This window comes from Narcine bancroftii, chromosome 2 (assembly GCF_036971445.1).
Source record: "Narcine bancroftii isolate sNarBan1 chromosome 2, sNarBan1.hap1, whole genome shotgun sequence".
NCBI lineage: Eukaryota > Metazoa > Chordata > Chondrichthyes > Torpediniformes > Narcinidae > Narcine > Narcine bancroftii.
The window spans coordinates 179,088,693-179,107,976 of NC_091470.1; the positions used below are offsets into that span (position 1 = coordinate 179,088,693).

Here is a 19,284-nt window from a genome sequence, read left to right on the forward strand (position 1 = left end):
CATTTGTGTTTCAGTATGTGTGTGTGAGTGTGTGTGTGTGTGCACGCGTGCTTGCATGAGTGTATGTGTGCGAGTGTGTTTGTGTGCGTGTTTGTGTTTTGCTATGTGTATGTGTGAGTTAGTGTATGTTTGTGTGTGAGTGTCTGTGTGTTTGTGTGCGTGTACACGTGAGAGTGTATGTGTGTGCGTGTGTGTGCATATGCATGTGTGTGAATGTGTCTAAGTGTGTGTATGCGTGTGCAAGTGTGTGCGAGTTTGTGCATGTGTGTGTTTTGGTGAGTGTGCATGTGTGTGTTTGTGTTTTGGAATGTGTATATGTGTGTGTATGTATGTGTGAGATTATGTGTATGCTCGTGTGTGCACACGTGTGTGCATGGGTGTCTGTATGTGATTGTGTTTTGGTATGTATGTGTGTCCGTGAGTGCACGTGTGTGTGAGTGTGTGTGTGTGCTTGCGTGCGCACATGTGTGTGTGAGTGTGTATGTATGTGTGTCTGTGTGTGTGTGAGTGTGCGTGAGTGTGTGTGTGTGTGTTTGTGTGTCTGTGTGTGATCGCATGTGTGTGTTTTGGTGTGCGTGTACTTGTGTCTGTGTGTTTGTGTTTTGGTATGTGTATTTGTGTGAGTGTGTGTGTGAGAGAGTGTGTGTGTGTTTGTGTTTTGATATGTATGTGTTTGTATGTGTGTCTGTCTGTGGACGTGTGTGTGAGTGTGTGCACACGCGCATTTGTGTGAGAGTGTCTGTTTATGGTTTGGTGTGTGTGTGTCTGTGTGTTTGTGTGTGTGTGCATGTGTCTGTGTGTTTGTAGTTTGTTATGTGAATGTGTGTACGTGTGCACGTGTGTGAGAGTGTGTGTGAGAGAGTGTGTGTGCCAGTGTTTGTGCACGTGCGTGCTTGAGTATGTGTGTGCGTGTCTGTGTGTATGTTTGTGTTTTGGTATGTATGTGTATGTATGTGTGTCTGTGTGTGCACGTGGGCGTGTGTGTGTGTGTGTGCGTGCGTGTTTGTGTTTTGGTATGTATGTGTTTGTATGTGTGTCTGTGTGTGCACGTGTGTGTGAGTGTTGGCATGCGTGCGTTTCTGTGAATGTGTCTGTGTGTGTCTATGGATTGGTATGTGTGTGTTTTGGTATGTATGTGTTTGAATGTGTGTCTGTGTGTGCACGTGGGTGCGCGTGTGTGTGTGTGTGTGTGTGTGTGTGTGTGTGTGTGTGCCAGTGTTTGCGCACGTGTGTGCTTCAGTATGTGTGTCCGTGTCTGTGTGTATGTTTGTGTTTTGTTATGTATGTGTATGTATGTGTGTCTGTGTGTGCACGTGTGTGTGAATGTTGGCATGCGTGCGTTTCTGTGAATGTGTCTGTGTGTGTCTATGGATTGGTATGTGTGTGTTTTGGTATGTATGTGGTTGAATGTGTGTCTGTGTGTGCACGTGTGTGTTAGTGTTGGCATGCGTGCGTCTCTGTGAATGTGTGTGTGTCTGTGTGTGTGTTTGTGGTTTGGTATGTGTGTGTTTTGGTCTGTGTGTGCATGTGTCTGTGTGTTCATGTTTTGGTATTTTTATGTGTTTGTGTGAGTGTGTGTGCACGTGTGTGTATGTATGCGTGTTTGCGTGTGTTTCTGTGAGTGTGTGTTTGTGTTTTGGTATGTGTGTGTTTGAAAGAGAGTGAGTGTGTGTGAGAGAGTGAGTGTGTGTGTGAGTGTGTGTGTGTGTGTGAGAGAGCGCGTGTGTGTGCGCACGTGTGCGTGTGTTAGTGTATGTGTGTGAGAGTGTGTATGTGTGTGAGTTTGTTTTTTGGTATGTGTGTGAGTGTATGTTTGTGTGTGTATGTGAGGGTGTGTGCGCGCATGTGCATATGCGTGTGTGTGTTTGTGTTTTGGTATGTGTGTGTGAGAGAGAGTGAGTGTGTGTGTGTGTCAGTGTGTGTATGTGTGTGAGAGAGAGTGAGTGTGTGTGTGTGAGTGTGTGTGTGTGAGCGTGTGTGTTTGTTGGTGCACGTGTGCGTGCGTTAGTGTATGTGTGTGAGTTTGTGTTTTGGTATGTGTGTGTGAGTGTATGTTTGTGTGTGTATGTGAGGGTGTGTGTGCGTGTGTGCATATGCGTGTGTGTGAGAGTGTGTTTGAGTGTATGTGTTTGTGCATATGCATGTCTGCATATGAGCGTGAGTGTATGCGTGTATGCATGTGCATGAGGTGTGTATGCGTGTGTGTGAATGTGTGTGTGCATGTGAGTGTGTGTATGCATATGTGCATGTGTGTGGGGGTGTTTAGGTTTTGGTGTGTATGTGTGTGTGCATGAGTGTGTGTGCGTGCGTGAGTGTGTGCACATGTGTGAGTGTGTGTGTGCTTGAGCGAGTGTGTGTTTGTGTGCATGTGCATGTGAGAGTGTATGTGTGTGCATGCGTGTGGATATGTGTGTGTGTGTGAGAGAGTGTGTGTGTTTATGTGTGTGTGTGCGTGTGCGAGTGTGTGCGAGTTTGTGCATCTGTGTTTTGGTGTATGTGCATGTGTGTGTTTGTGTTTTGGTATGTGTATATGTGTGTGTATGTGTGTGTGAGAGTGTGTGTGTGTGCACGTGTGTACGTGCATGCCTGTGTGTTTGTTTTTGGAATGTATGTGTATGTATGTATGTCCGTGTGTGCACGTGTGTGTGAGTGTGTGTGTGTTTGTGTGTGCAAATGTATGCGTGTTTGTGTGTGCACATGTGTGCGTGATTGTGTGTGTGTGTGTATCTGTGTGTGTGTTTTGGTGTGTATGTGTTTGTATGTGTGTCTGTGTGTGCACGTGCATGTGAGTGTGTGCACGCACGTGTTTGTGTGAGTGTGTGCGTGCGTGTCTGTGTGTTTGTGGTTTGGTATGTGTGTGTGTTGATGAGTTTGTGTGCTTTGGTGTGTGTGTGCATGTGTCTGTGTGTTTGTGTTTTGGTATGTGTGAGTGTGTGATTGTGTGTGTGTTTGCGTGTGTTTCTGTTTGAGTGTGTGTGTTTGTGTTTTGGTATGTGTGTGTGTATGTATGCATGTGCATGTGTGTGTAAATGTGCTGCGTGTGTGTCCACCCGCACGTGTGTGAATGTTAGCGTGTCTGTGTGTGTATTTCTGGTTTGGTATGTGTGTGTATGCATTTGTATGCATTTGTTTATATGTGTTCACATGTGTGCATGTGTGGTTGTGCGTGTGCATGTTTATGTGTGTGTTTTGATGTGTGTGTGTGTTTGTGTTTTGGTATGTGTGTGAGTGAGTGGAAGTGTGCACGTGTGTGTGCACGTGTGTGTGTGTGTGCATGCGTGTGTGTGTGCATATGTGTGAGTGTGTGTCTGCTTGAGTGTGTGTGCGTTTGTGTGCATGTGCATGTGCATGTGAGAGTGTATGTGTGTGCATGTGTGTGTGTGAGAGAGAGTGTGTTTGTGTGTGTGTGCGAGTGTGTGCGAGTTTGTGCATCTGTGTGTTTTGGTGTATGTGCATGTGTGTGTTTGTGTTTTGGTATGTGTATATGTGTGTGTATGTGTGTGTGAGAGTGTGTGTGTGTGCACGTGTTTGCGTGCATGCCTGTGTGTGTTTGTGTTTTGGAATGTATGTGTATGTATGTGTGTCCGTGTGTGTGAGTGTTTGTGTGTGTGTGTGTGTGCTTGTGTGTGCAAATTTGTGCGTGTTTGTGTGTGCACATGTTTGCATGATTGTGTGTGTGTATCTGTGTGTGTGTGTTTTGGTATGTATGTGTTTGTATGTGTGTCTGTGTGTGCACGTGCATGTGAGTGTGTGCATGCGCATGTTTGTGGAAGTGTGTGTGTGCGTGTCTGTGTTTGAGGTTTAGTATGTGTGTGTGTTGATGTGTTTGTGTGTTTTGGTGTGTGTGTGGATGTGTCTGTGTGTTTGTGTTTTGGTATTTGTGAGTGTGTGTGATTGTGTGCGTGTTTGCGTGTGTTTCTGTTTGAGTGTGTGTGTTTGTGTTTTGGTATGTGTGTGTGTATGTATGCGTGTGCATGTGTGTGTAAGTGTGCACGCGTGTGTGTCCACCCGTACGTGTGTGAGTGTTAGCGTGTCTGTGTGTGTATTTGTGGTTTGGTATTTGTGTGCATGCATTTGTATGCATGTGTTTATGTGTTCAAATGTGCGCATGTGTGGTTGTGCGTGTCCGTGGTTATGTGTGTGGTTTTGGTGTGTGTGCGTGTGTTTGTGTTTTGGTATGTGTGCGTGTGAGTGGGTGTGTGCACGTGTGTGTGTGTGTGTGTGAGTGTGAGTGTGAGTGTAAGTGTGAGTGTGTGTGTGTGTAATCATCCAGGCTACACTAAATTGGTTCCCGGGCTCAGGCCTGCGAAGTGGAAGGGTCGATTAGTTAAATTCTCAAGCTATGGATTCAAAGGCCCAATCATCAAACGACGCCATGGACTTGTGAAAACCCCTGCCATTGAACTCCTTTCCAATGATGTGATGTGAAAAATAAAAAAATAAGTTTAACTAATCAAAGCAATGAAGCATTCGTTAGATTAGAGTCACCTTATTGTCATTGTACCAAGTTTTGACACAGAGCCAATGAAATCTGATTAGCATCTAACCAGAAGTACAAAGCATCGTACTATTTACAAGCAACTGTGAATAAAAGCGACGGTTCAGCAAACAAGCAGGTGTAAAGTACTGACCATACGATATGGGTGCTCCCAATATCAGTGCTGTGTGTATGTACTGTACGAGCTGGCCCGTCCCCTGAACTACCCTCTCGGAAATCCCCATAAAGGCTGTTTAACCCAGACTCCTCCCTCAGTACCTGCCTTGGGACCGGGCCAGCGACACGCGAGACGAGTTGATGTCTTAAGGTGATTAAAGCCTGTTGATCACGAGTCTCTGTTGAATGTGTTTGGTCAGTAGCGCTGCAGCGTGAGGTAAGGTTCTGCAGGGTCGCAGCCCCAGGGAAGAAGCTCTTCCTGAGCTGGTTGGTTCGAGGGCCAAACCACAAACACAGACAGACATGCACATACACACTAACACACAAGACTCCCGCAACTCCTTCTGTCGTTAGCATGAGATGTGTCCTTGATGATGCTCCTTGCCCAGCCCCGGCATGTTTCAATAAATTTAAAGAGAATACTTATTTACAACGCTCCTCCACCCAATGAAAACCGATCTACTCTATTAAATCACAAGAGCACCTACTGCAAAATGTTCAGTGATTTTAACCACCCACCCCTAGAACAAGGCTGAGGGGGGGGGGGGTCAGAAACCGATTTAACTGTCTTCAAAACAAAAGGCAAAAAAGGTGACGGTCCCATTATTGTCATGTATCAAGTATATTTGGACCCAAATGCAATTCAAGTTGCCCAAAAAAGTAAATGCAACTGAATGTTGGTATCGATAGCGATACCTATTTTTAAGGATGACTGGATGAATTTATGTCGGAATAGTTTGACTAAAATCATAAATCGAAGGTATTGATAGGTTCATTATAATTTTATTAATTGATTATATTTAACCCCGGAGAAATTAAGGTAATATGTTTATTTCCTCGGATTTTTGTTTTCGGCGTCATAAGGAAGTCGGCTCCTCCTTACATTCTACTTAGTTTATGTGAGATGGTTGTTGGGCACTCCCAGTGACCACAAAGACAAGGCTGAGGGAACGAGAGGCTTTAATACACAGAAGAACCCTGCTGGCCCAGATCCAGGGATAGGAATGGCGGCAAGGGAGAGGTGGCTCGACCTTTATGGGCCAGGATCACAGGGGAGGAGTCATAGGGTAAGAGTCATCCGTGGGCGGGCCAGCTCCATATATCCAATGAGAACTCTATACCATGGAGGAATCGAAACACCACACGCGGTGAAAACTCTTTGGAATGGATTTAAGGAACGTTTAGAGGCCATTTTTAAATGGAAACTTTCACTCGATCCTTGAGTATTTGTGTTGGGTCATATTGAAAGATTGAGTTTAGAATTAAAATTAAATAAGCTGGTTTTTTCAGACTGGTTTTAGCTGCCGCTGGAAAATTTTTGGCGATTACTTGGAAAAATTTGAGTTTTCAGATGGCATTCGGAGATGAGATCTCGTATTCCGTTGGAAAAGATAACGTACAATTTACATAATAATTATTTCTTTTTGCTAAAACGTGGAGCCCGTATTTGAATTATATGAGGTTGAATTACTAAATCCCCTTGAATTATTAAATTCTGTAATTGGCACCGTCGTTCTGAACCACAATTGATGACATGTGATCTCCTCTTTCTTTTTTCTGTCTGGAGGTAGATTAGAGGGGGGTAGGGATGGGGGTGTTTGTAGGGGTTATTACGTACATAAAAGATATCATGTATGTATTTTGTTTTTTCTAAGATGTATATTAGTGAACATTTAATCATGATTCATGAATAAAATTTTCAAAAAAAATGTTGCTATTGATCTTCTAGAAATGGAAGAACTAAAAGCAAGATTGAACGATTTAGGTAAGAAGGTATTTTCTAGTTTGAATTGCAGCACTGTATTTTTCATACGCATTTCAAAACACATTTGCCGCTGCCGGGGTTAGCTCACTGACGTTTTGTTAATAATTTATCCTTCCCAACAAATTCAATCATAAAGCAGTCAGGCATTTTTTTTTATCCGTGCATCAAACCCTCTTGCAATAAATGATGCCAAAGGTTCACTTTCCATAGCTCGCTATAAATTGTCGGGGATTTGTGAGCAAGGGCATCGAGGCCTGACTGAAAGATGGTCTCCGCTTTTCATTTATCCTAGCCTTTCAGTGACTTCATATGTGTTCATGTTGAATGCGAGCCCCTTCTCAAAATTAAATAAATGTAGACGTCCAGTGCGGTAACAGGCCCTTCTGGCCTACGAGCCCGTTCCGCCCAATTACACCCAGGGAAGGTCTGGAACCACTGCTATAGACCTCTAATTATTACGGAAATATTTTACTTGGCCTTTGGAGTTCTGAAACCGCGAGTAATGAGTCATTGAGGGATGATTAAAACAGTGGTTCTCAACCTTCCCTTCCCGCTCACATCCCACCTTAAGCAATCCCTTACTGATCACAGAGCACCGATGGCATAGGGATTACTTAAGGTGGGATGTGGGCGGGAAGGGAAGGTTAAGAATCATTGCTCTAGACCTAATTGTAACTGAAATTTTTTGCTTGAGAAAAATTGTCATTGGTCCCGTTCCTTTGGAGTTCTGAAACCGTGCACATAACGAGTCAATGAGGGACAATTAAAACAGTGGGTTTCAAACTTTTTCTTTCCAGCGACATCCTACCTTAAGCAATCCCTTACTAATCACAGAGCACCAATGGCACAGCGATTACTTAAATTGGGATGAGAGTGGGAAGTGAAAGGTTGCAAACCACTGATTTATACCCATGAAGTAATAAATTTAACCAATATTTTTCCATTATCTGAGATGAAAGAAATGATGGACTATGACCACTTGTTCATTTTTTCTGAAGTACAGATATATTATCTAAGTACAGTGGCCACACAATCAATTTCCAGTAGCAGCGCTACTGACCAAACACATTCAACAGAGACTCGTGATCAACAGGCTTTAATCACCTTAGACGTCTAAACCTGATCCGAATAAACATGACGTGCTTCGTTAAATGTCGCCCATAGACCAACTCAGAGATTGTGAAGTGAGCGCGGGTTTTTAGATAGAATATCATTGGAGAATCATGATTTTGTTGCTCAGGTGGTTAACGCTGAAATATAACTCTTTTCTGTGAATGTTCATTCCCTCTAGAAGACACCTGCAACAAGAAGGAAAGAGGTTTGCATGCTGAAAAATAAACCTCACTTCAATTTTCAGCAACTGCTCGGAACAAAGATAAAGACACAGAACTGACGTTTCGGACTTGAGCCCTTCATCAAGGTGCGAGCAAAATGTCGGCAGTTGCCCGATTTCGAGCGCCTGCCTACATTTTGCTCATACCTTGACAGAACTATAGAACACTACAACACAAAAAATAGGCCCTTCCGCCCTTCTAGTCTGTGTTGAAATCGGGCTCCTGTCTACATTTTGCTCGTCCCTTGATGAAGGGGTCAGGCCCGAAACGTCGGTTCTGTATCATTATCTTTGCTACACAAAGACACAGTTTGACCTTACCCAGCATCGTGTTTTTACTTCATCTGCGGTATCTGAAGACGTACACAGTGGTGGTGCCTGGTCTGGGGATGACCTGCTGGCCCGCAGGAAGGGAGAAATGAGAGCAACACCGGGTGTCAGTGTGAGCAAGCAGCGAGGACCTACATCTGGGTGCAACCCCACTACCAGGTGTTGGAAGTAGCGAATCTCGAGAATTAATCTGATAGTTTTATACAGCATTTGAACATTATAACGAAACAACTTTATGCCAGGAATTATTTAGGGTCTTGGAAACTACCGCCAACACTGAGAAGCTCATGTCGAACAGCAGAGGGACTAAATGATTGGCTTGAGGTTTTGTTTTAATGCGATTGGCCAGTTATTGGCTGGGACCACTTGAGGAACCACAGGACCTGCAATTGGTGTGACAATTTGTAAAAGGACTTAGATGAGAGCCTACTGTAGCACTGTCATTTAGACCTGACAGACCAGAAATCAAGACTAATAGGCTTTAACCGCTATAAACTTACTGGCATAGCTTACATGATGTTGGCCCGATTCCAAGGCAGTACTGAGGGAGGTGATATCCCCTTTTATTACCGATCCTGAAGGGGGGAGGAATTATAGTATCGGGGGTGGGTCGACCAGTGCAATGCCTGGTGGGTGTTCCACCACACCCACGTCTCTTAATCCCGAGAGTAACTCAAGCAACAGGTGAATATTCGATCGAGCGATTAACCTATCGTACATATTCCGCAGACTACACCACCATTGTCAGAAACTTTCGTTAAGTGTGTTTTTATTTCTCAGAACTGACATCTCTGAAGCAAACTTTGCAACTATCCGGTGAGTTACAAGCTCGCATAAAATTCAAAGAAAAGTTATCACCCGTATGATGCACGTCGAAATGTTCCTCATTCTGTGGAATTAAATACAGCGATACTTTCACTTTTGCTTCAAGACTGTTAAATGACATCCCGATCGGGTCCTCATTTTATGCAACCTGCCGAAACCAGGAAGCTGTGTGCTGAGTAATCGGTTAAGGAAGCCAATTTCGTAAAGAGCGTCTTATTTAATATTAGGCGGAGAGATTTTTCATATAATCTGCATCTCTGATACAATTTGCCTATTTGTCCTACAGAGGAAAGTTTAAAGCAACGAGATAAAGGTAAAATGAAATCATTTTTGTTTCCAACTTCCAGGCAAAATAAAGATAGCATATTTGCAATAATTATAAATTCCAGTTACTTTCATGAAGCTGGTGCTAAGTTGTCATTGGGATTATAAAACAGATTTCCCTTATGCCTTTCTTACCACACAGTTACATTCCCCTGTCCTAATTGGAAAATTTCAACGGGCTATCCCGCTGAATTTGAGCTTCAAGAACTGCGATTCTTTCTGTTGTTTAAGTTCCAAAACAAATGTCCCTGACAGGTGGATTACATTGGGAATGATTGATGCAAAACAAGTCGGTGGCTTCCAGTTGCCACAGGTTCCTTCGTCTAGCACCGCACTTGACGCCAATTTTAGCAGAAAATGTATATACAGTATTGCGAACAACAACCGATATGAGCAACAATGATCTGCGGGCAAACATGCCTTAGGCCACGTGAGCGCTGCTCCGTGGATAATTCTGACGCAAAGTCCGCAGACTGTACAATATGCTTTAATTAGCTTCAACTTATACATCCCAGTCTCAGTATCTTGCTGGCTCCACGTATCTGACTGTCCCCAATGGGGCCAGGTCGAGTCTTTATACGTGATGGTGATTGACAGCTAGTAGGCGGGGCCAGCCTCGCAGGTTGTCTACCTGCAGGTACAATGGTTTCCCCCTGCATTAGGCCATCGGGGCTCTGTCATTAGTAAGGGGTTGCTTCAGCTGGGGTGTGAGTGGGAATGGAAGGTTGAGAATCACTGCTCCAGACCCAATTGTTACTGAAATATTTCGCTTGAGAAAAATTGTCATTGGTCCATTTCCTTTGCAGTTCTGAAACCGTGCACATAATGAGCCAATTAGGGACGATTAAAACAGTGGCTTTCAAACTTTTTCTCTCCACCCACATCCCACCTGAAATAATCCCTTACTAATCTACATTGGAGAGACTGGGTGCAGACTGGGCAATCGCTTCATTGAGCACCTCGGCTCTGTCTGCAATAGTGACCTCCCACTTCAATTCTCCCAGTGGCCTCCCACTTAAATTCTCTATCCCATTCCCTTGTTAGCCTGTCTGTCCATGTCTCATGCACTGTCGGACTGAAACCACCCGCAAAGTGGAGGAACAACACCTCATCTTCCAACTGGATGGCATTAATATAAACTTCTCTGGCTTTAATTAACCCCCCTCCCCCTACTCCTTCTTTCCCCTCGTTTCTCCCTTCTATTCCATCCTGAACTATTATTCTCCTTCCCACTGACCTTCACCCAGACCTTATCCCTCCATACCCCTCCCATCTATGTGCCTGTCTAAATTCTTCTTAAATGTTAAAACTGAGCCCACATTCACCACCTCAGCTCATTCCAGACTCCCACTGCTCTCTGTATGAAGACGTTTCCCTTAAACCTTTCCCCTTTCACCCTTAACCCATGCCCTCTGGTTTGTATCTCACCCATCCTCAATGGAAAATGCCAACCTACATTTACTCTGTCGATACCTCGATTAAATCTCCCTGTAACGCAGTTCCAGAAGTCCAGGCAACATCCTAATAAATCTTCTCTGCACTCTTTCTATCTTATTGATATCTTTCCTGTAGTTAGCTGACCGAAACTGCACACAATGCTCCAAATGTGGCCTCACCAATGTCTTTTCCTTAACATCCCAGCTCCTGTACTCGATACTTTGATTTATGAAGGCCAAGATGCCAAAAACTCTCTTTACAACCCTGTTCACCTGTGACACCACTTTCAGGGAATGATGTATCTGTGTTCCCAGATCCCTCTGTTCTACTGCACTCCTCGGTGCCCGACCATTCACTGTGTACATCCTACCTTGGTTTGTCCTTCCAAAATCCAACCCCTCACACTTCCCTTCATTAAATTCCATATGCCATTTTTCCAGCTGGTCCAGGTTCCTCTGCAAGCTTTGAAAACCTGCCTACATTTCCTCTGTCGATCTCCCTCATAATTTTAAATAACTCTATCAAACCTTCCCTTATTCTTCTGGACAGAAGATGAATATCAATTTCCCGCCTGAGATCTTTTTGTTCAAACCAATTTGTCTGACCCATGGGAAGGAAACAGTAATGCTGTATTTCCCAATTTATACGTCGACTTCACCCAACCCTGTGCAGAGTGGGAGATAAATGGAAATGTGCAAGGAGACAAGAAGAGATAACATTGAATGATTAACCTATCTACATTGTTAGAGATGCTTTAAGAACCCAAAGAAATGTTTATATATCTAGTAAATGTGTATGCTTAGCAAAAATATCAGATATGCAAACATGGACAGTAGAATACAGAGATGATTGAATGATGGGGTGGTAAATTGGGTGAGTACATTTGTGGACGATACAAAAATAGGGAGAGTTGTGGATAGTGAGGAGGGGTTTTGTGGACTGCAGAAGGATTTGGGACTGTTTGTAAAGGTGGGCTGAAAGGTGGCTGATGGAGTTTAATGTAGATAAGTGCGAGGTGCTTCATTTTGGGAAGATTAACCAAAATAGGATGTATACAGGAAAACGGGAGGGCATCGAGGAATGCAGAGGAACAGAAGGAAATTGGAATAACGGTTCATCATTCCTTGAAGGTGAATTCCCATGTAGATAGGGTGGTGAAGACGACTTTTGGTATGCTGGCCTTTATAAATCATAGCATAGAATATAGGAGCTGGGAGGTGGATGATGAGACTGTTCAAGGCACTGGTGAGGCCAAGTTTGGAATATTGTGTGCAGTTCTGGTCTCCAAATTACAGGAATGACATCAATAGGGCAGAGAAGATTTGCTAAAATGTTGCCTGGATTGCAGTATCTTGAATACAGAGAAAGATTGAGTAGACTGGGACTTTATTCATTGGAGCGTAGAAGGTTGAGGGGGGATTTGATAGAGGTATATAAAATTGAGGGGAATAGATAGAGTAGATGTGAATAGGATCTTTCCCCTTGAGGGTAGGGGCGATTGGAACAAGGGGTCATAAGTTAAGGGTTAGGGAGGAAAACTTTAGAAGTAACATGAGAGGAAGCTTCTTCACTCAGAGAGGGGTGGTCGAGTGGAATGACCTTCCAGAAGAGGTGGCTGTGGCAGGGTCAATTCTGTCATTTAAGAGGAGATTAGATGAGTACATGGATGTGAGGGGGTTGGAGGGTTATGGGCAGGGTGCAGGTACGTGGTACTAGTAGAGTTTCACGTAAATCGGTGCGGATTAGAAGGGTCGAGATGGCCTGTTTCTGTACCGTAATTGTTATATAGTTATATGAATTTGCCCAGATGCTGCACTGGTTTCTACTTCGCCAAGTTTGCTCCATGCCTCAAATATTTGTCATGTTATATGTCGTTTCTGCCTTCAATGTGTTTCAAGAACTTTCCAAAGAATTGGATCATGCCTAAATCCATAATAACATGTCGATATCCGTTCTATATGACGTTTTTCTAGAGATTGATGTCCTCCGCATCCAGTTCAGTAAGTGTCAACTATTCTTATGATGCTCTACTTTCATGCGAGCTCTCTGGGATAAACAAATTAGACCGATTGGGGCCGCAGGAAAATAGGTGCTAGCTGTCCACTTTATCGAGGCCCCTGCAATCGAAGTCCCTCGAAATCGTATGTATCTCCATCAAAGTCACATCTTAATCTTCGGAAGGGATGTTTGCACCCACAGGAGGTGCCACTCTGGCGCCCATGCCCCCTCCCTCACCGTGGTCCAGGGCCCCAAACACGTGAGGCAACACTTGTACATCCAGAGGACCTATTTACTAGATCCGGTGCTCCCTCTGTAGCTTTCTCAACATCGGAGAGACCGCTCGCAGATTGGGAGATCACTTCGCTCAGCACCTCCTCTCCGTCCGCAACCGCAGTGACCTCCCAATGTCCGACCATTTCATTTCTGGGTTACACTCATCTGTACACTCTCCAAAGCATCTACGGTGCAACTCGATTATCCGAAATGATCAGGACCGGGCCTATGTCGGATAATTTTTTTTTCAGAGAACTGGTCGTTTTTTTAAAAACAGCCCAGTGGCAACAGCAAATCACCTGTAACGATGTTTAAACAACAACAAACGACAAGGGACAGCTTTTCAAGCAATAAAACAATGTTTAATTCTCACCAAATAAAAATGCTGCCATTCACCGAATTTTCCCCACGGAGGCCCCGCTAGTGCCAGAAAGAAATTTGGCTAAATGAGGGTTGCTGCTTTGTTTCGGGTATCCTCACTTACCCAAAACTTTTTGATAAATGAAGGTTTTGGAGATTCCGATGTCAGGTAATTGGAGTTGTACTGAACGTCCCTCCTGTAACGAGGTGATCAGAACTGAACGAATTGCTCCAAAGTGCAGATAAACGTCAAAAGGGGGGAGAATATTTCTGGGTGGATTCATACTGTCTTCATCATCAACCTTGCCGCTCTCTGATAGGAGGGACGAGGTTGGTCTGAACTTTAACCTTCACATTCATTTGGAACATAATGAATATTTAGCTAATTTACCCCAGCACAAACTTTAACCAGTTACTGAATATCCATAATCGTTTGTCTCTACAAATAAATACAGAGTGTGAAGCTAATTGTATAATCGGATGTAATTGGATTAATTATTTCTTTGCTTTAGTTAACAAGATCGCTCAAGTTAAAGGTAGTAGCTGCATAATTTTTGCCCCAAAAGAGTTAACTCTGCTTTAAATTTAAAGTATTTATTAAATTAATAATGAAATTTAAAATATGGTTTACATGCATTTTTGTGCTTTTAATGGAAACATGCAATTCCTGGGTTTCGAGCAGCGTAATTGAAAATATTCCACCGTTTCCCATGTCAAATTCAATAGCGTTCTTCACGAGAATGCGCCTTGAACAAATACCCGAGCATGGATTGTCCGTAAAAGTGCACAAAGCTGCAGATTCCAAAATACTTTCGTCGTTATCAAATTGGCTTGTCATGTGGCCAGCTCTACTGGCCCAAGTAAATGACCCAACCATAACGTACGTGGTGAAACAGCGCCTCTCCTCTCTCTGTGGGCCACTTTGCCATGTTCCAGAGTCGACGTATTTCAATGCCGAAGGTTTGGAAGTTTGCCAGTTTCAAATCAGTTTTTGTTTTCAGGGATTAATCTGAAATTTCATGTGATTCCTTTCAGATCTGGAGAGAGTCCGTGAAAATTTAGGTACGCCCAAATTTCTTAAAGTGCGCTGCGCTTGACAAGTCACTGTAATACTAGAAAAATATCACTCAGATCGTAAAGGAAGCCAATGATCTAATTTAAGAGAGTCAAATAAATATAAAATAATACCCGGAGTTCATACAAATATTCTTCCTTCAAAGAATATCTAACAATTTTCAACCTGAATATTGCTGGTCATTAGAAAATGGCAGAGACCTGCTTCTTTCCGATTAATTTTCGAGATTCTGCCCAAGAACGGGCCACTGCTGCCCATGACACCGTGCCACCCAGATTGACCTACGAACCCGTAGGTTTTTTGAAGGTTGGGAGGAAACCGGAGCACCCGGAGGAAACCCATGTGGTCATGTGGAGAATGTACAAACTCCCAATCTCACAAACGCCAGATTCCAACCCAGGTCGCTGGCCCTGCAGTTAGAAACGGATCCTAGTTATAAATGAGACTTTTAAATATATGAAAGAAGTAACGTTTGGTCTTGGTGCCTTTTAAATTTATTTAAATTTAGACGTACAGCACGGTAACAGACCCTTCCGGCCCACCAGCCTGTGCCGCCCAATTTACACCCTATTAACCTACAACCCCCGGGTTTGTTTCGAACGGTGGGAGGAAACCGGACGCCCCGGGGAAAACCCATGCAGACACGGGGAGAACGTACAAACTCCCTACAGACAGCGTGGAACTTGAACACCAGTCCCGATCACTGCGCCAACCGCGCTGCCCTAAATTTTCTACGTAATCTTCTCAAAACAATGATTAGTTGGCCTGTGAAAATCGCAATTTGGTTCCAGCTCCATCGGTTCCTTTCTGTCACTGAACCCACGCAGATCTACGAAGCTCGGATACTCGTCAGGGTGCAAGGAAACGATTGTGCAAAGCTCGGCATGTTGGGCCTCGCAGCGTAGAATTAAATCCGCACCTTGCATTGGCGCATCTGGCAGTCTGTTTTGCAGCTGTTAACCTTCTTCTCTTTGATATCACAGAAGATCAACTGAAAGAGAAAATGAACGGTGTGTGTTGGTGAAAATTATGTGTCTTCCCTTAGTTTATTTAATTTTTCTACAAACGGTGCCATACCAAACGCACAGCCGTACACAACATCCGTTCGGGTAACATCTGACCACGTATAAGTCCGTTCAGAAATCCTGATGGGGGAACAGGACGTAACCGGACGTGGCGAATGGCGGGTTAGCTGTAAATCACAGGTTGGGGTTTGTGTGAGGGATGGCAGTGCTCAACCTTTTTCTTCCCACTCACATCCCTCTTTAAGTAATCTCTATCGGTGCTCTGTGATTAGTTAGGGATTGCTTAAGGTGGGATGTGTGTGGAAAGAAAAAGGTTCAAAACCCACTGTTTTAATCGTCCCTCGTTGACTCGTTACTTGCAGTTTCAGAATTCCCAAGGAAATGGGCCAATGACAATTTTTATCAAGCAAAATATTTCAGTAACAATTGGGTCTAGAGCAGTGATTCTCAACCTTCCCTTCCTGCCCACATCCCACCTTAAGCAACTCTTTACTAATCACAGAGCCCAATGTGGATGGGAAGGGAAGGTTGAGAATCACTGCTCTCGACCCAATTGTTACTGAAATATTTTGATTGAGAAAAGTTGTCATTGGCCCATTTCGTTTGGAGTTCTGAAACCGTGCACATCACAAGTCAATGAGGAGCGATTAAAACTTCTTTTTTCCCACCCACATCCTACCTTAAGCAACCCCTTACTAATCACAGAGCTCCAATGGCGTAGGGATGACTTAAAGTGGGATGTGAATGGAATGAAAACCACTGCATTATACGCTGTAAAATTCCTCGTTTGGACTTTGCAATGAGCAGTTACTCCCTCCACACAAGGCAAGGCCAAGCCTAAACCTGCAGTGTGTCCTCGAAAACAACATTGTATACCAACACTATCACAATGTGATTCAAGGTTGCAATCATATTAACCATACTTGTATTCATATCAAACAGGCGATTATTATTTGCATTCCTTAACATATGGCATTCGCACAACGTCCATATCGCATAACACCCTATCTCACAGAGCGTATTGTGGACGTTAAGCTGGCTCAAGACTGTATTAGGAACATTGTTAACTTTCCAAATTTGAATTGAAGTGTTTTACCTTTCCAGAACTGAGCATGTGTCAAGAAAGAGGTAAACAAACAGATTTTTTTCCTGTTCATTATGCCAAATTTTCGCCTGCTTTTTAGTTGAATTCTGGTTTTAAGGGTTGGCCAAGTCTTTAAGTAAAAACACATCGCTGGAGAAACTCAGCAGGTCAAACAGTCTCCTTCGTGCAACAAGGACAACGATAGAGAACCGACGTTTAGGGCTTGAGCCTTTCATTATGAGTAAAATGTTGACGTACGTCTGAACAAAATGATGGGGGAGGGGCAGGGGAGGGTCACGGTCCCACAGGAAGGGAGCAATAGGTGGATAAGGGAGGGAGGCCAGCAAACAGGGGGAGGGGGATGCAGACTGGGAGATCTTATCATTTCGCTCCGTCAGCATCCATGACGGGGATCTCCCGGAGCCCAACCAGTACAATCCCGCGCCCCCTCTCCCGCACCGACACATCTGTCCGTGGCCTCATGCGCGGTCAAACCAAGACCACCCCTTAATTGGAGGGGCAACATCTCGTTTTCCGCCGGGGCCCTCTCCAACCGGGACGGCATTAACGTCAACGTCTCCGGTTCCTGCCGGCTTACTCCCCGTTCTCCCTCCCTTCCCCATCTCCTTCCCTCCAGCTCTCCACCCCCTTCCCTCCCTGATCACTGAGCCATCCCTCCTCCCCCCTATTTGCTGCTGCACCATCCCTCTCTTCTCCACCTATGACCCCCCTCCCTGTGGGACCGTGCTCCTCTCCCTGTCCCTCCCCTCCCCCCACCATTTTGTTTGGGCGCCTGCTGCCATTTTGCTCGCCCCTCGATAAGGGATCAAGCCCGAAACATCGGTTCTGTGCCCAAGTTCTATATAGTACATTGTTTGACCTGCTGAGTTTCTCCAGCGTTCTGTTGTTGCTTAAATCGCGGTGTCCGCAGTCGTCCGTGTTTCACTCCTGCAACGATGGTCATGAGTGGCCCTCGAACAGGTTGATCTGGATAAGATTCTCTCGCATTACTATTTAAGATGCGAGGGTGAACGACAAGGAATTGGTTAGAACTCCATTCACGACTTGTTGAATTTGTTTTGGTCGTGAAAGCTTCCAAACAATGCGTCCAAGATCACGAATATCAATGCACTGAACGCCGATCGGATTTCATGTCTTTCCATGCAATGGATAAATGATTTCAGGCTCTAGCTCAAATGAACTCTACTCAATGAACACATATAAACAAATAAAGAAATGTAAACAAACGATTACAGAGAGAGGCAGCGATAAAATCAATAAAGTGCCCAAGTCAGAGTCCTTAAACGCGTCCCTGATAGAGTTTGTCGTGAGGGTGGGGAGGAGTCACGTGATGGAGTAGTGGCCGGTCGGGGAACTCCAGCCCTCTCCGGAAAAGTTTACAAAAAAACACAGAAAACACAAAGGTACAAACACGAAAATTAAAATAAAGTGAAAGTAAAGGTGGGAAGAAAATGGCAGTGAAGAAAGAAAACTCGAAAGTAACGGGAAGAAAAGACATCGGAAAAAGAAGGTGAAGGCCTTACCTGTCCGAGGAGGCCCGCTGTGGAGAGAGAAGCCCGCTCCCTCAGGTCAGTCGAGGTCCCGAGCTCGGGACTACAAAAATGGCTCGTGGAGCCAAGCAAAAGTGTGCAAGTACGCATGCGCGACTCCCCGCGCATGCGCGATGCGCATGCCAAAAAAAAACACTAACGGGAGGGGGGACCGGCTGAGGAGTCGATCTCCACAGCTGAGAATGACAGCTACAGCACAACAAGAAGAAGAGAACATAGAAAACAACGAGAACAAGAAAGAAGAGAGTAAAAAGAAATCAAGGAAACAACAGATGACCAACCCAGAGGTAGAAGAAGAAGAAGAACATAGAGAAATGGAAGAAGAAGGGAAGGGCAAGACAATGGATTTTTTTTTAAAGAATATATGGAATCAGTAAAAGAATGGCAATCACAAGAATTTAGTGAAATAAAAAGAATTAAAAGTACGGAAGAAAAAATGAATAGATTAGAGATGGTCATGTCAGATAAAGGAAAAAGAGTGGACAAGGTGGAAGAACGAGAAACAGCCGTAGAAATGGAAGTAGAAGACTTAAAAAAGAAATTAGAAGAATCTAATAAAAAAGTTAAAGAGACACAAGAGCTGTTAGTTCAGAAAATAGATATAATGGAAAATTATAATAGAAGAAATAATATAAAGATAGTGGGCCTTAAGGAAGATGAAGAAGGCAAGAATATGAGAGAATTTATAAAAGATTGGATCCCCAGGGTCCTAGGAAGACCAGAATTACAGGAAGAAATGGAAATAGAAAGGGCACATAGAACATTAGCCCCTAAACCACAGCCACAACAAAAACCAAGATCCATTTTAGTAAAATTCCTAAGATATACAACAAGGGAAAATATATTTGGAGAAAGCAATGAAGAAAATAAGAGAAAACAAAAAGCCACTGGAATACAAAGGTCAAAAAATTTTTTTCTATCCAGACATAGAAGAGAAAGGAGTTTAATGCAGCAAAAGCAATCCTATGGAAAAAAAAGGATATAAATTTATGCTAAAGTACCCAGCGATACTTAAAATAGTTATTCCAGGGCAGCAAAACAGACTATTCTCGGATCCGGAGGAAGCACGAAAATTTGCAGAAAAACTACAAAACAGACAGAGAGATGAAGACATGTAACGAGAGCAAAAATAACCATGAACTATATGTATGTGTGAATCTGGGCATATATACATATATATCTATATATATATATATATAGATATATATTTCTGTGTGTGTGTGTTTA

The 19,284-nt window shown here is 43.8% G+C and overlaps 2 protein-coding genes and 1 long non-coding RNA gene across 25 annotated transcripts in view; 1 reads left to right on the forward strand and 2 right to left on the reverse strand.

Moving 5' to 3' along the window:
- LOC138752217 (putative uncharacterized protein FLJ46204) overlaps positions 1 to 2,430 on the reverse strand; it is a gene marked incomplete at its 5' end in the record, with an annotated part of 25,192 nt that extends 22,762 nt beyond the window's left edge. Inside the window, 3 exons of the mRNA XM_069915204.1 lie at positions 1,174 to 1,231; positions 2,281 to 2,336; positions 2,387 to 2,430. Of these exons, the coding sequence (XP_069771305.1) occupies positions 1,174 to 1,231; positions 2,281 to 2,336; positions 2,387 to 2,430 (158 nt within the window). The remainder of the gene's footprint in view (positions 1 to 1,173; positions 1,232 to 2,280; positions 2,337 to 2,386) is intronic.
- LOC138754670 (myosin heavy chain, clone 203-like) overlaps positions 1 to 19,284 on the forward strand; it is a 132,387-nt gene that overhangs the window by 33,995 nt on the left and 79,108 nt on the right. For 22 of the 23 annotated variants that reach the window (XM_069919295.1, XM_069919294.1, XM_069919315.1 and 19 more), the window contains 9 exons: positions 6,384 to 6,419; positions 7,711 to 7,737; positions 8,863 to 8,898; positions 9,194 to 9,220; positions 12,642 to 12,668; positions 13,815 to 13,838; positions 14,338 to 14,364; positions 15,361 to 15,387; positions 16,507 to 16,530. In XM_069919295.1, the coding sequence (XP_069775396.1) occupies positions 6,384 to 6,419; positions 7,711 to 7,737; positions 8,863 to 8,898; positions 9,194 to 9,220; positions 12,642 to 12,668; positions 13,815 to 13,838; positions 14,338 to 14,364; positions 15,361 to 15,387; positions 16,507 to 16,530 (255 nt within the window). The remainder of the gene's footprint in view (positions 1 to 6,383; positions 6,420 to 7,710; positions 7,738 to 8,862; positions 8,899 to 9,193; positions 9,221 to 12,641; positions 12,669 to 13,814; positions 13,839 to 14,337; positions 14,365 to 15,360; positions 15,388 to 16,506; positions 16,531 to 19,284) is intronic. The other variant, XM_069919298.1, reaches the window with a different exon arrangement.
- LOC138754674 (uncharacterized) lies at positions 7,532 to 18,113 on the reverse strand. Its single transcript, XR_011351866.1, has 3 exons — positions 18,031 to 18,113; positions 15,297 to 15,368; positions 7,532 to 7,717 (listed from the first exon to the last, which is right to left on the reverse strand). It is a non-coding gene; the product is annotated as an uncharacterized lncRNA (long non-coding RNA).